We start from the raw sequence: 23,908 nt of genomic DNA, 5'->3' as shown, positions 1-23,908 counted from the left end.
AATTTAATAAAACTAGAAAAATCTGTCAGCACAAAAGGAGCTGTTTAGTAGATAAGGGAATGTGCTGGGTTTTCATTTTTACTGTACTTATTGGCCCCCAGCAGCACCCCATTTAAGCATGTTCAAGTGAGTGCAGCCAGCCCCTTGTTTTCCCATATATATATATATATATATATATATATATATATATATATATATATATATATATATATATATATATACACGAGTCTAGCCAGCTCCTTGGTTTTGCACCCCTCCCTGTCACAGGTGCTGCATCTCAGGACCCTATTTAGCCTTCTACTGCAGAGAACTTGAGATGGAAGGATTTCCCCAATAGAGTAGCTCATTTAGTAGACAGTTGGTTGTTAGAGTAGGACCTGCCAAAGATGGGGTACATTGACGTTGTGGCAGGCTTATGCAATGTATGATCATATAATGTAACTAAATCCCCATAATTTTTTGCCTTGATTAGATGTTTTTAATAAAACTAGCAAAATCTGTCAGCACAAAAGTAGCTGTTTAGTAGATAAGGGAGTGCGCTGGATTTTCATTTTTACTATATGTATGTATGTATATATATATATATATATATATATATACATACAAAGAGATAATCTTGGCACTCACCCTTCCAAACAAATTTTTCAATATCCTTGCCTGGGTGCAAACCTCAGCGTAGGTATGACTATTCAGGTTTGTAGTAAAGTGCACTCACAGGACTTCGTAAATAAGTTGCTTTTATTCTTAGAAGTGAATTACATGTGTAGAGATATCATAAATCAACGTTTCGACCCCTATAGGGTCTTTTTCAAGATCAATCTAACAGTGTACAACAATGCATATATATAGGTAAATGATAATAGTCACTTACCCAAACGGTGTGTGTGAAAGAGCTGCCGCTCAATAGTCCGAAACCCGGAAGTGAAACAGTGTGCCCACGTGATTGAACGTGATGACGCGTGTACGTGCGGCGTTGCTAGGCAACGATTGAAAACAAAACCTCCGAAAGTATTTACATTCCGCAAACTGCAGCCAGCTCTAGGGGAGATCGAACAGTGATCATAAGTGCACAGTGAATGTGTGAAGAATAACAATTATAATTGACAAAGCTTGTCAATATTACCCCATGTGCCCACTTTTTTATTTAATTTTTATTTTTATAACATTGCACTTTCACATTAATTTTTTCACGTGTGACACTTTGGTTTATGTTGTTTATAGTCCCTCTTTCCCCTCTGGCAGGTCATACTAGGACCTTTTTCCCTCCTCCATGGGGTAATATTGACAAGCTTTGTCAATTATAATTGTTATTCTTCACACATTCACTGTGCACTTATGATCACTGTTCGATCTCCCCTAGAGCTGGCTGCAGTTTGCGGAATGCAAATACTTTCGGAGGTTTTGTTTTCAATCGTTGCCTAGCAACGCCGCACGTACACGCGTCATCACGTTCAGTCACGTGGGCACACTGTTTCACTTCCGGGTTTCGGACTATTGAGCGGCAGCTCTTTCACACACACCGTTTGGGTAAGTGACTATTATCATTTACCTATATATATATATGCATTGTTGCACACTGTTAGATTGATCTTGAAAAAGACCCTATAGGGGTCGAAACGATTTATGATATCTCTACACATGTAATTCACTTCTAAGAATAAAAGCAACTTATTTACGAAGTCCTGTGAGTGCACCTTACTACAAACCTGAATATATATATATATATATATATATCTTCCAAGAGCATTTTGATATTAATATATATAATTAAATTTATTCTAAGTATATGCATATATGTTATTATGTTATTTATATATAATTAGATTATTTTATTAATTATATATTGGGGAATCTGGCTGACAACCCAAGCAGTCCCACTACAGCCAATACTGCCAATCAAACCAATTCGATAAATGTGATTGCGTTATCACCTCGATCACATACAACTTAGATCACCCGGACTGGCTGAAAGTAGACTTCCTGGGGTGTCAGACAGGTTCACCAATTACGATCATCGTGGAGGGCAATTATTAATGTCAGAGGGAGGGCCAGATCGTCGTTAAGGTGTGCTATGCTGCCCTTATGGTGTTAAAGGTCTCCTTTTGTAGGATGGCATAATGTCAGCAATGGTTTGAGAATAGATATAATTCTAAACAAGCCATCCTTGTATGCATGCATCAACTGTATTAAACACACATGTAGAAATTACATCTGAAGGAGTAATAGCATAAACACAAAAATGCCAAACCTTGATCAGCAGATTGTTTCTTCTTGAAATTAACAACTATTTTATTGTCGTTTATCATTCTCACGTCTTGATCTTCAACATGATTACTGAGTAAGAAGAAATAATAATATATTACAAAAAACCTGATGAAGAAATCAACGTAACAACCTTACATACAAGCACTAAGAAATATAAAAAAAAAAAAAACAATAACAAACAACCCTTCAACAAAGCTGTAACTTAATGTTATTTTACTTGTCAACTGTGGTAAATTTACCAGTGTTTTAATTAGATGAATGAGAAACTGTTGTGAAGTAGGATAATTAACTCCTTATGGATGGCGGGCATTCTATGACGTCCTTAAGGAGCAGTCTAAACGCGGGCGGGCGGCAAGACGTCCCCGCTGTCCACGCCACGTACCTGATCACCACCGTTCCCCTGCCGGCGATCCGCTTTGTTAACAAAGCGGTCACATGGCCGCAATAGGCGTCCATAGAGCTACCTGCAGGGGGACTGCCTGTGCTGTCAGGCAGTTTCACTGCTGCTGGAAATATAGAAACATAAAAAAATAAAAAATCATTATATATATATATATATATATATATATATATATAGTTATTTAATTTTTTTTTACTTATTATTTAAAATAAAATAAATTCAAACTTTTGCACTTCAACCTCCAGTCAGAAAAAAAAACTTGGTACCAAGTAACACTGTAAATACCTTATTTAGAAAATACCAGCACTCCTGGTTTTATAATCAATGTTGTTCTTTTATTGTCAGAGACGATTGTCTCTGACAATAAAAGAACAACATTGATTATAAAGCCAGGAGTGCTGGTATTTTATAAATAAGGTATACATATATGTATATAATTTTATTCTAACTGTATACTGATATCAATATATAAATATATTTATATCAAAATACACTTAGAATGAATATATATATATAAATAAAAATAGTAAAAATATAAATATATACATAATTACATAAATAATTGCATAAATATACACATATACTTCAAATATATAAATATGTATATATATTTAAATTCTAGGTGCATATTTATGTCATATTTTTACATAATTAAGTAATTTTATTGATTGCAATTGAGGGACCTCCCTGACAACCCAGGCAGAAAGTCCAGAGAATTTTATTTGCTAGCACTATATTTAACCCTGTAACCTTCCAAGACACCCTAAAACCTGTACACGGGGGTTACGGTTTTACTTGGGAGATTTCGCTGCACACAAATATTAGTGTTCCAAAACAGTAAATCATATCACAGCGATGATAGTCAGTGAAAGTGACGTTATTTGCATTTTTCACACACAAGCAGCACTTTCACTGATATCATTATTGTGATACGTTTTACTGTTTTACTGTGAAACACTAATATTTGTGTTCAGCGTGTAGTCTCTGAGTATAACAGTATCCCCCATGTACTGGTTCTATTGTGTTTTTGAATGTTACAGAGTCAAATATAAGGCTTGCCCATTTCATTATTTCATTGGAATTAGATTACATAGTTACAAGAATATATAACTGAAAAGAGACTTGCGTCCATCAAGTTCAGCCTTCCTCACATTTGTTTATTGCAGTTGATCCAAAAGAAGGCAAACCCCCCCCCCCCCCCAAAAAAAAAAAACAGATTGGTTATGTTGTTTTTGAGACAGTATGGTAGCCCAGGAATGAGAATTACCCCCATGATGGCATAACATTTGCAAAAGTAGGCAACCCAAGGTATTGCCAATGGGGTATGTACAGTCTTTTTTAGTAGCCACTTAGTCAAACACTGGCTAAAGTTAGCGTTCATAATTGTTTTTTGCATTTTTAACAAATATAAATGCGGACTTTGGCCAATGTTTTTTGGCTACTAAAAAAAGACTGGACTTACCCCATATTGGACACCCTGGGTTGTCTACTTTTGAAAATGGTATGCCATTATGTGGGTAATTCTCAATCCTGGGCAACAGTACAGTCTCAAAGGCAACATAACCAGTCTGGCAAATTCCAATGTGTATAAACTGAAAAATTAAACAGGCTATATTTGACCCTGTAACTTTTCAAAACACCTATGAAACCTGTACATGGGGGGGGGGTCTTGTTTTACTCGTGAGACATCGCGGAATACAAATATGTGCATTTCATATTTAAAGGGGCTCTCCAGTGCTAGGAGAACATATCTGTTTTTCTGGCACTGCAGAATCCTGCAGTGCCCCTCTCCCTCTCAGCCCCCCATCCCATGTTGGTGAAGGAGTTAAAATACCTTCAGTGACTTACCTGAATCCAGCGCCGATGTCCCTCGGCGCTGCGTAAGGCTCTGCCCAGGCTCCTCCCCCACCAACGTCAGCAGACGGGGGAGACCTAATGCGGCAAGGGCCACGCGCGCATTAGACCTCCCCATATGAAAGCATTAGTCATGGCTTTCCTATTGGGATTCCGTCAACGCTGGAGGTCCTCATTCATAGTGTGAGGACATCCAGCGTCGTTTAAAACACCTTTTGAGTTTTAAGAACCTGGAAGTACCTTAGTGGCTGTCTGATAGACAGCCACTAGAGGAAGACTTAGCCCTGACAAGGTAAATATAAATAAAAACTGCAATAATTACACTTGCAGGGTTAAGGGTGATGGGAGTTGGCACCCAGACCACTCCAATGGGCAGAAGTTTATTCATAATAAAGTATGTTTTATATAAGAATAGTTCACGTACAATTTAAGCTCTGTTTCTGCTGAACAAAATGATATATAATAAGTGTGGGTGCACTTAATATGAAAGAGGTGAATTACTGTTGAACATAAAGCACAAATTTCAGGTTTTGTTTACGCTTTGTTTTGATTACAACTTGTACAATTGGTTCAGTCCATGAAGGGTTACAAATTAATTATGTCATAACAATAACATTTATTACAGCGGTCGGCTCTCCAAATATTAGAGACGTCGGCCGCTGCAGCTGTACAGCGTATAAGTGTTTCTACATTTAACCCTTAAAAGGTCAGTTCAGTTTATTTCAAATTAGTGTTTTACCTACACGCCCATGCTCACATGCTTCCCTGCAGCCAATCAGGGAGCACTATAGACTACTAACGCCTGTTTTGTCAAATTCTCTGTGCCCTGTCCTGGTTTCCATTTGGTTATCCGAGAGTGCGTTCCTTGTATTGATTCTAGTGTATTTTGACCTTGGCTTGCCTTTTGACTATCCAATCTCTGTACTCCTTGATCTTTGGCTTGGCTCCTGACTATTCTGATTTCTCCATTCCTTGAACCGTGCCTTGTTTATCGTTCTCATTTTTTCTACGTCTGGTCTTTTCCCTGTCTTGTGGCTATTAACCTTTTTACGTTGAATCCGGCCACTCTAAGGCCCGGTAATACGTCTTAGGTATTTTTTGGTTATCTATTTCAGTTCTGCATGTTGGGCATCTACAGTAATCCTGACACATGGTATGATTGTTATCTCTATACCATATACCACTACACTTTCCATGAGAGTGCAATAGTGTGATTGTGTTGCATTGTCTGCATGATGAGCCTAGTACTTTCATACTGGGACATGAGTCACCTCATTCGTATTTGAAAGTTAAGTCCCCATACGGGATTAACTGTATAGAACACCAACCACCACATTTTCCCTGCCATGTGTGTTTGTTACAGAGGTTCCTGTTCTAAAGAAAGATATTGATGTAGAATTATTAAAAACCTTTATTGATCCTGTATTGAATTTTTGTATTAACTCCATTTTTTTTTTTAATTCTTTATTTTTAGTTGCGCATGGCATAACAACGAGCCCACATAGCCACGACAGCTAGAGTAGGCGACAACAATCAAAACAGTGTATACATGGTTTTCAAATATACTGCACAATTTTACATTTTGGTGATACAAAAACACTGACAGTGAGCAAGTAAGACCTTTTCCTGGCCGCCCTGGCCCTTTAGTTATCTATGTAGCTAGTGTTCCCTACAGGCAAACCAAGGGTGACTCTCGTAGCATACACAGGTAGCATTAGCATAACTGCATCGAAAAACAGGAGCTATAAAGGTGGTCAAAGTCAACCCACTATCGTGTCTGAGGCCCTTGTCGGGATCCCCCGAGAACTGATTAGGCACCTCAGCTGCCGTCTGTCAGCTCGGGTTCTGAGTTTTTGCAAAAATAGTCAGAGAACGCTACATAAGGTAAGAAGTATTTCGTGCGTCTTTAGTGTATATGGGCACAAGAGCCTGAATAGTGCGTGGCCTCCCCTAACAAGGAAGCCCCTGTGATACTTGGGCCTCTCTATGGGGACTAGCCCACGGGCCCCACTGTAGTGCCCACAACTCTCAGGTAGGTCCCTCCCAACGGCCTCCGGCCAATATATGCTAACCACATTAACAACAAGAAAGAAAGAAAAGAAAAAGGTCAAGAAGAGGAAAGTAGGGTGGGGGGGGAGTCATCTGGTGGTCCTCGTCCGTTCTCCTACACAAGCGTCAGTCCACTGCTCCAGTGCCAGTCCTAGCACAAAGGGCTATTTTCCCAGGGCGCCCAGATTTTTTGGAATTGTGTCTGGGTTCCTCTAACCCGTGCCGTCAGGTCGTCCATCACGTATACCTCTCTTATTCTGTTAATTACCCCTGCTATGGCCGGCGTGGTCTGTTTAAGCCAGTCGGCTGCCACTGCTCTCCTGGCTGCCAGTGTAAATTTATGAATGAGTTTCTGTTCACGTCTAGTCCACCCTTCAACTGTTCTACTGAGCAGGTAGAGCCATGGGTCCATGGGCGGGGGTCTGGAAAAGACCTGGGCCATCATATCTCTAACCTGTTGCCAAAAGCTGACCATCAGGGGGCATTCCCACCACATGTGGATATATGTCCCTTTCATCCCACACCCTCTCCAGCAGAGGTCCGTAGGGCACTTTTTCATGTGGCATAACTTTACAGGAGTAGTATACCATCGTAGCATCGTTTTGACTGCCTGCTCCTGTATCGTTACACACACAGAGTATCTGTGATTGGCCTCCCAAATCTCCTGCCATTCTACTCCCTCTAGATGCTCCCCCAGGTCCTTCTCCCACTGGTCGGTATAGGCCAGGTCACCCTCTACGGAGGACCCCGAGCAGAGGTGAGCGTACAGCTGGGTTATCAGACCCGTAGGCATATGGTCTCTAAGGCAGATTCGTTCGAAAAAAGTCATGGGTGTTTGGGCCGCGGTTCGGACCCACGGGAGTCTCATAAAGTCCCTTATTTGGAGGTATCTGAAAAAGTCTGCAGGAGTGAGGTGACCTCGTTGTTGTAAGTTGTCAAATGTTACCACCTCTGAGCCCTGCACTAATTGGTGTATGCGCTGCAGGCCTATGCGTTCTAGATTCTTAAAATTCCTCGCCGACATGCCCGGCGGGAATGCCCTATTTCGCAGAAAAGGCATCAGCGGAGACGGAGTTGACGCCAATCCATACCTCTGCTGGGTCTTATCCCATACGTGTATAGAATTCAATATAGCTGGGCAAGTAGCCCTAATAATTGGTCGTTTATATTTGGGAACCTACATTAGTAATTGCGGTATATCAGCCCCCACCATCAGTGACTCCAGGTCTACTCATTTCCGCTCTCCAGGCGGAGAGTGCCACAAGACTATCTGCGACAATTGTGTCGCCAAGTAATAGCCATATAGGTTAGGTAGCCCCAGGCCTCCCCTGTTCATTGGCCTATATAGGGTGTGTCTCGAAATTCTGTGTCGTTTATTTTGCCACACAAAATTCCCTATCGCCTGCTGCAGGGGCGCAAGGTGCGACTTAGATAGATGTATGCGCAGAGATTGAAAAAGGAACAGAATCCTAGGTAGTACGTTCATTTTGACCGCATGTATTCTCCCTATCCAGGAGATAGGCTTTTCATTCTAGGCCTCGAGTTCCCTAATGAGCCGTTTTATGAGTGGTGTGTAATTTTGTTGCATAAGGTGGTCTGGGTCTGCTGTCAGTTTAATGCCTAAATATTTAATCGACTGTCTTTCTATATGTATGTGATGTTCCCTCTGAAGGGCAGCTAACTCTACTTCTGGGATCGCGACAGGAAGGGCGCTAGACTTGGACATGTTGGCTTTGTAGCCTGATACTGCACCGAAGTCCTCCAGGACCCCCTGCAAGGCCCGCATCGAGCCGCTGGGGTCAGTGAGCGTCAAGAGCACATCATCCGCATACGCCGATACTATGAATTCTCTGCCCCCAACTCGAACCCCCTGAATGTCCGGGTGTATCCTGAGGGCCTGAAGGAGCGGCTCCAAGGAGAGCGCGAACAGGAGTGGGGACAACGGGCAGCCCTGTCTGGTGCCATTATACAACCTAAAAGGGGTCGGCGGGGCTCCTGAAACTTTGACTTGCGCTCGCACATTGCTATACATAGCTTTGATCAGAGTCATCGCTTGGTCAGGGAAACCAAGATGAGACAAAAGTGTGAATAAGTACGTCCACGTGACCCTATCAAACGCTTTTTCAGCGTCTAAAGATACTAGCATAGTTTTGGTGTTCGTAACTTTCTGCTTCCAAATAATGCGGGTGTTCTCGAACAGTTGTCTGTTTTGCACGAATCCCACTTGATCTGCATCCACCAGGGTGGTCAAATAGGGATTCAATCTTGTCGCCTGGATTTTTGCTAAAATCTTCATATCGTGGTTAATAAGGGAAATTGGCCTATAGCTTTGTCCGGTTTTGGTATTAAAACAATGGTCGCTAGTGACATATCCATGTCTGGGGTGCCCCCCGATCTAAATTCGTTGAAGAGAGCCGGTAAGTGGGGAGTCAGTTCCTCCCGGAACTCCTTATAGTAGCTCCCGTCGAACCCGTCAGGTCCCGGAGCCTTTTTCCCTTTTAGGGCGGCTATAGCCTGCGCTACCTCCTCGTTTGTGATTTCTGCCGCTAGTAAGTCCGCAGCTGCCTGGTCTAGTTTAGGCAGCCCTAAGTCTGCCAGAAAGCGCTGCGTCCGCGCCTCGTCCGCGCCTCGTCCCCCTCTTTCCGCGTCTCGGACCCCGGGGAGTGGTTGTACAGGGTTTTATAATAGTCCGTGAAGACTCCCGCGATATCCCTTGGACTAGATTTAATCGAGCCATCTTTGTGTCTTATGGACGTAATGTGTCCCCCTCGGTGTCTGGGTTTCAGAACCCTGGCCAAAAGAGTGTCCATTCTATTCGCATGTTCGTAGAAATTCCTCTTGGACCACATAAGGGATCTGGCCGTATCGTCGAGAAGCAGCTGGCGTATTGCCAACCGTACCTCCCGTAGCCGCTCTGCAGTGCGGTCCGTCGGGTTACCCTGGTTTTGTTGTTCCGCTCTCTTGAGGTCCGCCAGGAGGCCCTCCAGCCTCTGGAATTTCAATTTCTTTTTGGCCGTTGCCATTTTTATGAGCGTGCCTCTTATCACTGATTTGTGGGCTGCCCACACGGTTGCTAGTGTCACGTCAGGGGTTATATTGGTCTCGAAAAATTGTTCAAGCTCCGCCCTAATCTGGTCTGCTATATCTTGGTCTTTCAGTAAGGAGGCGTTCAGTCGCCACGTCCATGGGGTCGCTTCGCCTAGCTTCCCCAGGGTTAGTGATATGTCGGCATGATCCGACCAAGAGATGGTCCCTATGTCCGTGCCGAGTATCTTCGGTAGGCACCTAGAATTGACCAGGAACATGTCAATCCTAGAATAGGATCCATGTGGGGCCGAAAAGAAGGTGTAATCCTTCGTACTTGGATGATGCGCTCTCCACACGTCCACCAACCCCGAACACGCAACGAAGCCCCGTAGCAGTTTGTCCTGGCTCCCCCTCCCTTGGGACCTGTGCATGCCACCGTCCGTTTTCCTGTCCACTGCTGGACTAGGCGTCGCGTTCATGTCACCCCCTACAATGATCAACCCATGAGGTAGTGTCCGAAGTTTGGCCTGTAGCGAGTCCCAGAAAGCTGCCTCAGGGCGGTTTGGCGCGTATATATTAACTAAATGGATATGGTGGGAGAGCAAGGTGCCTGAGACTATCACATAGCGCCCTTCCGTATCGGATTCAGTGGCTACTACTCTAAGGGGACAGCTATTCCGTATCAGTATCGCCACTCCATTACGTTTACACAATGCCCTGGCTTCATAGGTCGAGCTATATGTGTGATCTTTTAGTTTAAATTTAGCCTGTCGGGGGAGATGCGTCTCCTGAATAAAGGCTATGTCGGTCCTCATTCTTTTAATTTCTCTGAATAATAGTCTCCGTTTAGTCGGGGAGTTAAGCCCCTTAACGTTCAGGGAAGAAATTTTAACTGCCATTAGTCCAATCCACTCGGCCTGCTGTAGTGCACGTCCACCCCTGTCCCCTCTGCGCTCCCACCATCTGACTCCGCCGCCACGCCCCCAGGGTACAACAGGGAAAAGGTAAGAAATTAAGATTTAGGAAAGGGAGGGAAAGAGAGAATAAAAAGGAAACCAAAAGAAGAAAAAGGAATCACATGAAAGAAGGTGGTGCACATCTCGCGCTCCACCTAAGTTACCTGGTCTTACTCTCCGCCAGGCGTCTGTGGGGTCAAGACCCCGCGTCTCACCCGTGTCCAGCACTGGAAAGAGATGCGGGTTCACGAGCCCATCCCCTTCAGCACAACAGTGTTTACAGATATTGTACCTAGACATCTTAAAATACAGCATGGCAAGAAAAATGCCCTCTAATACACGCTGCAAGGGCACTGTATAGAGTGTCCGCACGCCCTAAGGCTTCGCAGCAGTGAGAAAAAGAAAAAACATAGTGTACAAGCATGTAGCAACTTCGCAACATAATCTTTCAAAAAAGGAAACATAAACAGTTGTACGTCTACAATACTTGGAATCTCCCGACCCCCATCGGGGCCATCGCCCCGACTCCTCCAACCTGTGTCCCCTTCTACTCCCAGATCTCCCCCGACCTATGCCCTGCCCTGTGAACTTGGTATGCAACAATGTTGGTATGCCTTCATCCTCTCTCTTACTACGGAATCTTTGTAAGTTTCACGTACTTTCTCAGTTCTTGTGTTTTAAAATTAAATCGTTATTCCCTATGCGTATATTTTAAATTTTTCTGTTTTTTAAAATTTTTTTGTTTTTGTTTTTGTTTATTTTTTTATTTTTTTTGTACGTGAAACAGAACTTTATGTAAATCTAGGTCGAAATGCACAACGGAAAAAGTTTATCTTGTGTTGTTCCCCTTTTTCATTGGTTAATTGTTTGATTTTTCATTACGTGAGGGGAAACTGTGGTTATAAGTAGGTCTAAATACATGATGGCAAAGAGTTTACCTATAGATGTTCCCCCCTTTTTTAAAGGGTTTATTCCCTTGGTCTCCCATGCAGGCCTCATATCGGGCAGGTCTCCTCTTGCAGCTATTCCCAGGGCATCCAGGAAAGCTCTCGGGTCTCCGTTAGGGGTCAGGGTAAGGGTCTTCCCCCCTCTAAAGGCCATGAGGCGAAAAGGGAACCCCCATGCATACTGTATGTTTGCTCCTCGCAGGGCTTCCGTAACGGGTCTCCACTCCCGTCTCCTCTGCAGCGTGCTGGGCACTAAATCTTGGTACACCTGGAGTTCCTTCCCTTCGTGCATAATCTTGGCCTCTCTGCTTTTGCGCATCAATGCTTCCTTCGTCTGGAAGAAAAGGAACCGGACGATGACATCCCGAGGGGAGTTGGTTTCAGCCCTTCTTGTTCGGAGGGCTCGATGGGCCCTCTCCATGTGCCACCTGTCTTCAGGGAGATCCGGCAAAAGGGGTCTAAATAGCGCCATCAAAATCGCTGGCAGCGTGCCATCCTTTTCGCCCTCCGGAAGGCCACGGACCCGGAGATTATTTCTCCTTGACCTATTAGACATATCTTCGATAGCCAGCTCTGTGTCCGTCACACGGGCCGCCAGGCCGTTCAGATGGGTTACCGCCGCATTATGGGCCTTGGCTGTGGTCTCCATCCGCTCCTCGAGTCGGGCAGTGCGTGTGCCCAGGGCCGCAATCTCGCCACGGAGCACCTCTGTGGCGTTCACTATTTCGCCAGCTAGGTAAGTCTGGACTCCGTCGAGGCGTTCCAGGATTTGCGATAGTTCGCCCTTTTTTCTGCTTTCTCCCGCTGCCTCGTGTGGTGAGGATGATCGGGGCGAAGGGCTCCGTCCGGCGCCATCTTGGGGATCCGGAGGCCCGGTTTTATGGGCCGTCATCAGGTCCAGGACCGTCGTACCTCCCTCGGTCCCCCTCCTGGGCTGTTTTTTGGTGTTCTTTTTGTCCATGCTAGACAAAAGGTGGCAATTTGGGTCTAAAATACTGCTAAAGTATGCTGTAAGTTGTGCGTTGGGGCAGGAGCTCTACACAGCCACGTCCAGCTCGATCCCTGGTCAGGCCACGCCCCCTCATTAACTCCATTTTTAACTACATTACATGACAGATTTTCCTAACAGCATTTAGAATAATGAATAGAGACTGTATTTTCTAGAAGGACATGACTAACACCGGAATTATCAAGTTCCTGTAATATGAAACAAAGTATACTATAGCTAGGCCATGAGAAACAGCTTGTATGAAATGTTCTTTCATAAAAAAGACCCTGAACCTGACCTAGAGTCTGACATCACTAACTACCCAAAATGACGCCCAAGCCCCCCTTCCCACCGAGTAAGCCTCGTGCTGGGTAAAATGGCGCTTGAGCCATCTGTCCACACCCGTGTCCAGAATAACGCCACCTCCCGGTGGGAGGACACTGTAACGGATCACCTGGCACCCCGACTGGGTACCTCCGTTGATGGATGCTCCTAGCACTTCTTGAGGATTCCAAGCACTCTAGCCGACAACACAACCACCGCAGGACGAACCTCTCTTCCTTCCAGAGCGAAGCAGGAACGAGCTCTTAAAAGAGCTTAGGAGTGATTATAGCAAGGGAATATGCAGAGCATAGCAATCCCTTGTAGGAGATTCCCCCAATAAGAGACAGAACTCCAAATTGAGGGTGAAGTAGAACTGACAAAATCTTTATTTTACTTGGGACTAGCCCATTTGGTCATTACATTAACATTGCTGTGAAAACTCAATAAAATTACAAACAGTCAAATCATAGCAGGCAACATTCAGTGACTTATTATAACATAATTACATATTTATAAATAGGTGGGGAAGACCATAATTAACACAAATGTCTCTCCTGCATGCAGAATTAGCGATATGCAAATCTACCCGAATATGCAAATTACCAGTCTTGCTATTCAGGTAGTGCATATTACTGTTGCTACCAACAGAGGGCACTACACAAGCTCCATAGCCAAATCCACCTAAGGGGTAGCAATCCTCAGCAGTACAGGAGAGCAGGCAATACATCTCAGGGGCCATAGTCACATGGCAGGAGGCTGGCAATCAGTCTTCTCCAATGCCCAGTGGCAAGGCTGGTACCGCCACATTTCTCCCCTTTTCCAAACAGACTAACAGGGTATCTGACCTCCTGCCGGTCAGTGCCCTGGTTAGTCCAGCAACCCACCCACGAAGCACAAACAGTAATACAGCCTACCCACAATACATGGTTACTACACCTGGGTAAAAGATTAGCTCGTCCATGTCCAGGTGCCTCAACAAGGCTGTGTGGGGTACTGATAGGCTGCCTTGGTGGGTTGCTGAGTGCCAGCGCTACCACGGGAGTAGCCTGGTTGGAGCCATGCTGAAAAGAAGAGTTGGTAGGCTCCTCTCTCGGGATCTGGGGCTGCTGCTGGAGGGGGAGACCGACTGTCTCCCCTTTGGTTACATAGTCCTGCTGCTGGAGGGGGAGACCGACTGTCTCCCCTTTGGCTAAACAGCCCTGCTGCTGGTGGACAGGACCGACTGTCCCTACCCCTAGTGGTGCATGTGCAGAGACCACGGTCCCATCTGCACTGTTGTGGAGCTTACTGTCTCCCCTTGGTGGGTTAAGCTGCTGCTGGGGAGAGGGGGTAACAAGCTCCTCTCCCATACATACTTTCAGCTGCTGGGGAGAGGGGGTAACAAGCTCCTCTCCCATACATACTTTCAGTCGCTGGGGAGAGAGACTAACTGTCTCCTCTCCTAATGACACACACTGCTGCTGGGGAGGAAGGACGACACCTTCAGCTCCCTGTAACACACACTGCCGTTGGGGAGGAAGGACTGCACCTTCGGCTCCCTGAGACTCACTGGACTGCTGGGGAGAGGGACCAACTGTCTCCTCTCCTAAGGACACACACTGCCGCTTGGGAGGAAGGACTGCACCTTCGGCTCCCTGAGACTCACTGGACTGCTGGGAAGAGGGACCAACTGTCTCCTCTCCTAAGGACACACACTGCCGCTGGGGAGGAAGGACGGCACCTTCAGCTCCCTGGGATACATACTGCCGCTGGGGATCTGGGCCGACTGCCCAGCATCCCTGTAGGGCCGGTAGAGAGACCTCTGTCCCATCTCCACCTGCCAGCTGGGTGTCTTCCCAGGACAAGTCAATAAGATCTTCCATCTCTGGTGCTGGTTGGGACATATGTGGTACAGTACCAAGGTCCCCTGATAACAGGCTTGGTTGCTGGGGAGGAAGAACTAAACTCAATGCTTCCGGTGGCATACAGTCAATAAGCCCCATCATGTCAGAGACAGGCGGCGTTATACATTGGAATAGGCAAACATAATCCTGTTCTAGTTCCCACTCCCGGTTGGCAAGAAAAGATAGATCTGGCTGAATGGCATCGATCTCCGTAAGGTCCCAGTTGTCTGCCCGCTCAGCTCGGATGGACCAGAAGCGAGCAATGTCGGTGTCTCCGAACCAGAGACTAGTTTCAATAGTATCCCACAACAAACCAGGGCCATCGTAGTCTTCCCCCTCAATACACTTGTACTCGATCAGCCATGGGTAGAGGTGGTAAGCATGCCACCGCAGGGCCCGATAGGAATCATCCAGCCACACCTCAGTCTCAACTAGCGTCTCCAGTTCGCTTACCCATTCCTCTGAGGGCTGGTTTCCCAATAATGGCATCCGCAGCTCTAGTTGTTCTGCTTGGCGCTGGTTAGTGGTCAGGATTTCCTCGAACCGGAAGGGTCGAATTTCGTCGATGTCCTCCTTCCAGAGATCGGTACGAAGCGCCACCCTCCACTCTGTCTCTTTTTCCTCTGGGATAGGATACTCCATACTGCGCATCACATCCTGTAGTCGCTGCTGGAGCCTGGCATCAAAGGGAGATACTGCACGGCCTTCCATCTCTGAAGTAGTGCTGGTTTTCCCAAGGCTAGGAAGCCATCCCACCGCTGCCACCAATGTAACGGATCACCTGGCACCCCGACTGGGTACCTCCGTTGATGGATGCTCCTAGCACTTCTTGAGGATTCCAAGCACTCTAGCCGACAACACAACCACCGCAGGACGAACTTCTCTTCCTTCCAGAGCGAAGCAGGAACGAGCTCTTAAAAGAGCTTAGGAGTGATTATAGCAAGGGAATATGCAGAGCATAGCAATCCCTTGTAGGAGATTCCCCCAATAAGAGACAGAACTCCAAATTGAGGGTGAAGTAGAACTGACAAAATCTTTATTTTACTTGGGACTAGCCCATTTGGTCATTACATTAACATTGCTGTGAAAACTCAATAAAATTACAAACAGTCAAATCATAGCAGGCAACATTCAGTGACTTATTATAACATAATTACATATTTATAAATAGGTGGGGAAGACCATAATTAACACAAATGTCTCTCCTGCATGCAGAATTAGCGATATGCAAATCTACCCGAATATGCAAATTACCAGTCTTGCTATTCAGGTAGTGCATATTACTGTTGCTACCAACAGAGGGCACTACACAAGCTCCATAGCCAAATCCACCTAAGGGGTAGCAATCCTCAGCAGTACAGGAGAGCAGGCAATACATCTCAGGGGCCATAGTCACATGGCAGGAGGCTGGCAATCAGTCTTCTCCAATGCCCAGTGGCAAGGCTGGTACCGCCACAGACACGTAGCTAACCACTTAGTGCTGGAGCCAATTAATAATATTGATGGGTGGACATTGACATAACCACTTAACACTTAACCCAATTAATGATGTTTATTTGTTGTTATCTTGATATTCAGTGATGATGCAATTTCGCTCTTATAAGGGTCTGCGAGCCCGCTTTTTAATCAGATGCCATTAAATTTTCTTTTAACCTGAACTCCGTGTGTCAGTGTGAACTTACTTCTGCGTATACGCAATTTAATCATCTCAGATTTGGACAGGAACAGATAGACATTTAAACATATTTGTTTATTTAAAATAATCTAGAACAATTTGGCGCCCATACGTGGGGCACCGGGCTATGGCCTCTGGCCGGTAAGCCGCGCTAAGGAAGACGCTGTTGGACGGAGGAATCCTGGGGGAAGGATAAGAGACTGATCACCTCTGGATACACGGTAGAGACTACTGCAGAGCCTAGCCGGTATGTTCCAGCCCCTTTGATTGACCCGTCCAAGTGTCTGTGACTGCTACCGGTAGGACATCAAAGACAGGTAATATCTTGCCCGGTGCCTTATTGTTGTTACCCACCTGTTTACCTGCATTTAGTCTATCTGTTGCCTGGGTGTGTTTGTATTGGCCTGTCTTTAGCTTAAGTGCCCGGGTAGAGTGTTTATCTGTGTACCCCTTTTGGGATAAAGGGGGGTGGACCTGTGGGTGTGTGCCTGGGGTCCTCTGTTGCCTGTTTACCCCTTTTAGGAGCCACGTGGCTGTGGCTGTAGGGAAAAAGGGGGGTGGACCTGTGGAAGTTTTCCTGGGGGTCTTCTTTGCCTGTTTACCTCTTTTAGGTGCTGGGTAGCTGCAGCAGTAAGGAAAAAGAGAGGGGGGGGGAATCTGTGGAGGGGTGTAGACTCATTGCTTCCTGGGGATTCCCCATGGTGTCACTTTGATAGCCTAGCTAGCCTCATTGTGCACATAGCTCTGCTTGCAGAGAGGTGGTACCCTCCAGCTTCGAGCGCTGAGGCTGGTGGCATTCCAATTTTATTTTATGCGTGGATTCGGGCAGGCATTGCTGTCTCCATCACCACGGGGTAGTGAGACTTACGGGTGGGTCCGTAGGGGCGCTACGAGGGTGAGGATAGTGGTAGCCACACTTGGTGGACTGCTGTAACGAGGGAGGCATATGGATTTCGGGCCGGTGTTAGCTGTTATCCTTGGCTGCTGGTAGTGAGACTTGAGGAAGTCATTCTCCGAGCGGGGACACTACGAGGTTGAGGGAGGTGACTTTGGTCACATGAGTAAAGGAAAGGGATTACTTTTGAATTTATTTGAACTGTGATTCATGCACTGTATTTCAATTGAATTGTTGTTTTAATTGGGAGTCATTCAAACTCCTGTGTCTGTCTCTACTGTCACTTTACTTTTACTTTTTACCCTACTTCCTGTGTTATTTACACTATCCACTCCTATTTCTCTTGTGAGAGAAGTGATTGGTCACACACTTCTCACCTCGCTCCAATCCGTGGCTACCTCGGGTAGGCGGAATTAGTGACTAGTCTACGTTTTGGGAAGATGCACTTGGGGGGACCCACCCTTCCGAGTGGCAGTCGAGCATTGTAGACACTCTGTTTCATCTTCTTTCCCCTATATCTGGGACGCCTTTTATAGGGGGTATGGGACAGGGATTGGGAAAGCCCGGTAAGGGCTGGCTAGCGTGTGATCTAGTTGAAGACAGAGAGGGTGAAGAGATGGTTAAGGGAGTTGAAAAGATTGCTAAAGTGTGTAAAATTGCTGTGCCTTCATGTGGTAGATTGCAGCCAGAAAGCTGGCGTAGATTACTGACAGAGAAGAAAGGCAAGCTTACAGATAATGATTTATTACGTACTGCAGAAGCATGGTATAGAGTAGCAAAGGCTATTCAGCAGGAAGGTTGGGTTGAGGAAGAAATAGATCACAAAGGTGTAAAATTGTATGTATATCATAATAATTATGTTGCTGGGGCATTCCCTCAGCCAGCGCCCCAAAATGGCGCCCAGGGGATGTCCATCCCCAAGGTTCAGTCAGCAATAAGTGACAGCCAGCTGACCATGTTCCCCACTCCCAATCCTCCCATCACCCATCCCGTCATTTCCCCTGTTTGCCCGGTCCTGAATTCTGATGGATCTTTATTTTCCCCATCATCATCCCTAACATTCCCATCATCCTCATCCATCCCTGCACTACCTTCTCTGTCTAATCCAAACATTTCATCCGCCATTCCTTCTCTACGCTCTCTCTCCGTCAATAATCCGCCTTTTATAGGGGGTATGGGACAGGGATTGGGAAAGCCCGGTAAGGGCTGGCTAGCGTGTGATCTAGTTGAAGACAGAGAGGGTGAAGAGATGGTTAAGGGAGTTGAAAAGATTGCTAAAGTGTGTAAAATTGCTGTGCCTTCATGTGGTAGATTGCAGCCAGAAAGCTGGCGTAGATTACTGACAGAGAAGAAAGGCAAGCTTACAGATAATGATTTATTACGTACTGCAGAAGCATGGTATAGAGTAGCAAAGGCTATTCAGCAGGAAGGTTGGGTTGAGGAAGAAATAGATCACAAAGGTGTAAAATTGTATGTATATCATAATAATTATGTTGCTGGGGCATTCCCTCAGCCAGCGCCCCAAAATGGCGCCCAGGGGATGTCCATCCCCAAGGTTCAGTCAGCAATAAGTGACAGCCAGCTGACCATGTTCCCCACTCCCAATCCTCCCATCACCCATCCCGTCATTTCCCCTGTTTGCCCGGTCCTGAATTCTGATGGATCTTTATTTTCCCCATCATCATCCCTAACATTCCCATCATCCTCATCCATCCCTGCACTACCTTCTCTGTCTAATCCAAACATTTCATCCGCCATTCCTTCTCTACGCTCTCTCTCCGTCAATAATCCTACCCTCCCACTTGCATCCACCCAGTTCTCTAACCCCTCCTCACCCGCTACTGTCAATCCCACTACACCCACTCTGGCTCCTCCTACTACACCCGCCTCTGCTAATCTCTCTCCATCCTCTCTCCTGCCCACTCCTCCCATAGCCCAAGTTCCCACCCCTTCAGTTTCATTTCCGTACCCCGGATGTCCCACCTCCTTCCCTAATCCCTACCCAGCTAACCCGCCCTCCCCAGGTTCCACCTCAGCCCCTGCCCAGATGGCCTGGCCATACCCCTTCCCTTACCACATGGCCCTGCCCTATCCAAACCAAACCTACTTCCTTTCCCAAGCCACTCCCCATACCCCGGTCACGCCCAATCCGGCACGGTCTACCCCGGATGTGCCCACATCCAACATGGCCGCCACTACCTCCCTTAACCCTAACGCAGCTTCCTTTCACGACTCCAATATGGCGGCCCCCAGTCATCCAGCACCCCTAATGCCGGTACTTCCCGGTGACTACTCATCCCAGGTTTATAATCCACTGGCCACCCCAGCATCCGGGATCCCCGCCTTTCCCCCGGCTCTGACACCAGAAGTGGCCCCACTGTCCAGAGGGGTCTTGGTCACAGACGAAGATGAGTATGAGGAGACCGGCTCTCATGGATACCGGGGCTCACCGGATGCCACAGGGCCTCCGCCTCGCTGTTCCCTCGATGATCCTTTCGGACATACGGGCCGAGGGGATCAGGCCCCTCCTAAATATGTTTCTTTTAATCCTACTCAGGCTAGCTCTCTGATGAAATCACTCCCTGACCAAGAAAAGGAACCTATGCCTTTTTACCGAGGGATAGTTCAAATTCAAAAGACTTATTCCGCTGCATGGCGTGATTTACTGAGCATTTGTGCCATCAAAGCCGGAGATGCATACTGGCCCAGCATTGCCCACCACCTCAGTACAGATGTGCTTATAAGTGACATTGACTACCCCTCCGGAGTAGCATTCTGCAACCAGCTAAAGGAATGGGCTAAGGACAAACTTGCAGATCAGGCTGCTGGCCTTACTGATATTGTACAGGAAAAAGGAGAATCAGTGGAAAGGTTTCATGCAAGACTGTTTCAACTGTTTACAGATTTGGGATTTGATCTCACAGACAAGATCCATTCTCAAATGCTGTCTGGTGCATTTGTCCAAGGTGTCAAAGACTCCATACGCAAGGGAATCATTGCTGCACGCCCTGAATATAAGGTAGTCCCTCTGGATACCTTACTCTTAGTTGCTAGAGGTCTGGAATCTGCCCAGACTCCTAGAAGGCCCACTTCAGCTCCTCTCATGGTGTCCCGCCCGGACCTGTCCCAAAAGGCACCAAACCCGAGGATGGATTTTGCTTCAATTGCAAAGCTAAAGGACACTTCAAAAACGATTGCCCAGAACCCAAGAAAGTGTTCAAGCCTGCTCCTGGCCCCAAGGCCACAAAAACAGTTCCAATAGTTGAAGAACCTGATGATTAGGAAATTGGCAAGCCTGTGTCATCAACCCCTGTCATGGCAGTGTCTTCAGGGGATAAGGGGGGGCCACTTGTTACTGTGACTCTACCCATTGAAGGACAACCTACTACATTTCTTGTTGACACAGGTGCAGCCCGAAGTGTTCTACGAGAACAAGACCTGCCAGACCCATCATTTCTATCAAATATTGATGTCTCTTGTGTAGGAGTGGATGGCCAACCAAGACACAATCCTTTAACAACTCCATTACGAGTTGGCTACTACCCTAGCTTGCTTGCTCGTTTTGTGGTTTCCTCCACATGCCCCATTAACCTGTTAGGCGCTGATGTCCTCTCACGCCTGCAGGCATCTATCATCTTCACTCCAGATGGACAAGTAGAGTTATCCACCCCTCTATCTGTGTCAGACACCTCAGCCTTGTGCTCCCTGCCTTTGATGCTCCATTTAGAAGAACCCCATGGGGAAGCAAAGGAACTGAGGTCCAATTTCCCTGATTCACTGAAGACACAAGTACCTGCAAAACTGTGGTCCTCAGGCCCAGAAGACATAGGTCACCTAAAAGTTCCACCTGTGGTGGTAAAACTCATTCCAGGAGCAAAGCTACCAAGGAAAGCACAATATCCTTTAAAACCAGCTCAAGCTGCAGCTATTTCAATTCAAATCAAAGCACTCTTGGAGAAGGGTGCTCTCGTGAAATGTGAATCAAAATGCAACACCCCATTGTTTCCTGTGAAGAAGAAGACTCCAAAAGGTGAACCAGAGAAATACAAAATGGTCCAGGATCTCCGTGCAGTGAATGAAGCAACTGTCCTGGACACCCCTATTGTACCAAACCCACACACTCTGCTCTCTGGGGTCCCACCTTCTGCAAAATACTTCACAGTCATTGATCTGGCCAATGCCTTCTTCAGTGTACCCCTGGATCCAATTTGTCAATACCTGTTCGCCTTCACACATGAAATGCAACAGTATACATGGACTGTCATGCCCCAAGGGGCACAAAACTCTCCAAGTCAATTTGCGAAGGCCATGTGCTCTATCCTTGATCCATGGCAATCAGACCACCCACAAGTTGTCCTGCTCCAGTATGTGGATGATTTGCTGCTCTGTGTAGATGACATACCTACAACTGAAGAATGTTCAATTAGTCTCCTTTGCTATTTAGCAGACCAAGGATGCAAAGCTTCACTTCTCAAGCTTCAATTCTGTCAGCCTACTGTAATCTTCCTTGGACATTGTCTATCTCAGGGTAACAGACATCTCACTCATGACCGAGTCAAAGCAGTACTGGATATTCCACCTCCAAGGACTTCAAAATCTCTACATGCCTTCTTAGGCCTAATTTCCTACTGCCGAGCATGGATCCCAGAAGCCTCTCTGCTCATGCAACCACTCTATGATGCACTCAAGTCAGACCCATTCTGCCTGACCAATGAAGCACAAGACAACTTCTGCACACTAAAACGTGCCATTGCATCTGCTCCTGCTCTAGGCCTACCAGACTATACCAAACCCTTCAAGTTGTTTGTCTCTGAAAGACAAGGCCACGCTACAGGAGTCCTTACTCAAACAAATGACTTAAGAGGCCGTCAAAGGCCTATTTTCTCCTGCCAGCTGGATATTGTGGCCAGAGGGACCCCGTCTTGCCTTCGGGCCGTTTTTGCAGCAAGAGAACTAATTGAAAGAACTGCGGACCTAGTCCTTGGCCACCCTCTAGTTGTCTTGGCCCCTCATGACATTTCTGCCATCATCAACCAAGTACAACTCAAGCATGTGTCTCCTGCAAGACACCTACGCCTCCAATGTCACCTCCTATTACCTGACAACATCACCATACAAAGATGTCAGGTTCTCAACCCGTCCACTCTTCTCCCACTACCTGAGGGGGGTATCCACTATGGGTTTATCATGGATGAAACCTACATCTACCTTCTCACTGGTACCATCAAGAGAATGCATCCTGATTTATCCTTTCATGATGGACAAACACCTCTCTGCGAGGGAGCAGGATATGCCTTCTGTACCATGTGGTACAAACCAAACATCACTCCTGAACCTTGCTATGAAGATGAGCTCTATCATCGGGTGGAGGTGAAACTCACTGCACAAGACTTCTACTGTGACTCTGAAGGCAACAGCATGGTCCTGATTCAACTACCTTCAGAACTCAAATACTTGTACCGTCATTGGGACACTGCCATTCCACATGTCCCTGTCACCAAGTTGAAAACAAAATCATGGAATGATCTTGGGCCCATGGCAAAATTATGGGCCACCATGGATGAACCACAGCTACAGGAAAATGGCATTGCCAAATACCCAACAACTGGCCATCTTGAAGCATGGCCACGCCACTTCCTGGAAAATGAATTTCAAGATCTAGTCATAGTGAATGATTATGACCCAGAGACACCTCATGACTGTTTTGAACAGATGAAAATGGAGACAATACATCTACCAACTGTACATGAGAATCCATTAACAGATCCTGATCTCACTCTGTTTGTGGACGGTTCAAGGTATGCTGATGAAGAAGGAAAATACCACACAGGATATGCCGTAACCACAACAGATGAAGTTATCAAATCATCATCTTTACCACCAGCAATGTCTGCACAAGAAGCTGAATTGCAAGCCCTGACTTCAGCATGCAAGATCTCCGAAGGGAAACGTGCCAACATCTACACAGATTCAAGATACGCTCTGGGTGTGGCACATGACTTCGGACTAATTTGGAAAACAAGAGGATTTCTTACCACTGCCGGTACACCAGTCAAACACAGCTCTGCAATCAAGGAACAAATGGATGCCCTCCTACTCCCTGAAGAAGTGGCCATCTTGAAAGTAAAGGCACATGGGAAATTGGATACAGATGAAGCAAAGGGCAACCACTTGGCTGATCAGGCTGCTAAGCAAGCGGCAAGAAAATTGCAGGAAGTGGATGAAGAAGTGTCCGGACACGAAGAAATTCCTATTTTTACCTTGCAGACTCTTCCTACTGACCTAAGAATCTTACGGGAACAGCAAGCTACAACTGCCCCCGAAGAAATACAGAAATGGAAGAAGAAAGGAGCAGTCCTAAAGGATGGAGTATACTACAACAACTTTAGATTCTGCCTTCCTAAGAACTTATATCCAGCAGTTGTTCAATGGGCACATGGACCTGCACATCTGTCAAAAGACTTAATGGCCGCCCTCATACAAAAGTATTACGAAGCACCTGGAATCACAACATTGATCAACAGCTTCTGTAGGGCCTGTGTCATTTGCGCAAAATGCAACCCAGGAAAACCAATCAAAGTGCCTTTGAAACGCTTGGCTAAGCCTATGTACCCATTCCAGAGAATTCAGATTGACCACATACAA

At 46.3% G+C, this 23,908-nt stretch overlaps 1 protein-coding gene across 1 annotated transcript in view; it reads right to left on the bottom strand.

The window, feature by feature from the left end:
* KATNIP (katanin interacting protein) overlaps positions 1–23,908 on the bottom strand; it is a 357,151-nt gene that overhangs the window by 22,509 nt on the left and 310,734 nt on the right. Inside the window, exon 28 of the mRNA XM_063430236.1 lies at positions 2,249–2,334. Coding sequence (XP_063286306.1) covers positions 2,249–2,334 — 86 coding nt within the window. The remainder of the gene's footprint in view (positions 1–2,248; positions 2,335–23,908) is intronic.

This window comes from Pelobates fuscus, chromosome 8 (assembly GCF_036172605.1).
Source record: "Pelobates fuscus isolate aPelFus1 chromosome 8, aPelFus1.pri, whole genome shotgun sequence".
In the NCBI taxonomy this organism is placed as follows: domain Eukaryota; kingdom Metazoa; phylum Chordata; class Amphibia; order Anura; family Pelobatidae; genus Pelobates; species Pelobates fuscus.
This window is presented reverse-complemented; position numbering and strand designations above follow the sequence as displayed.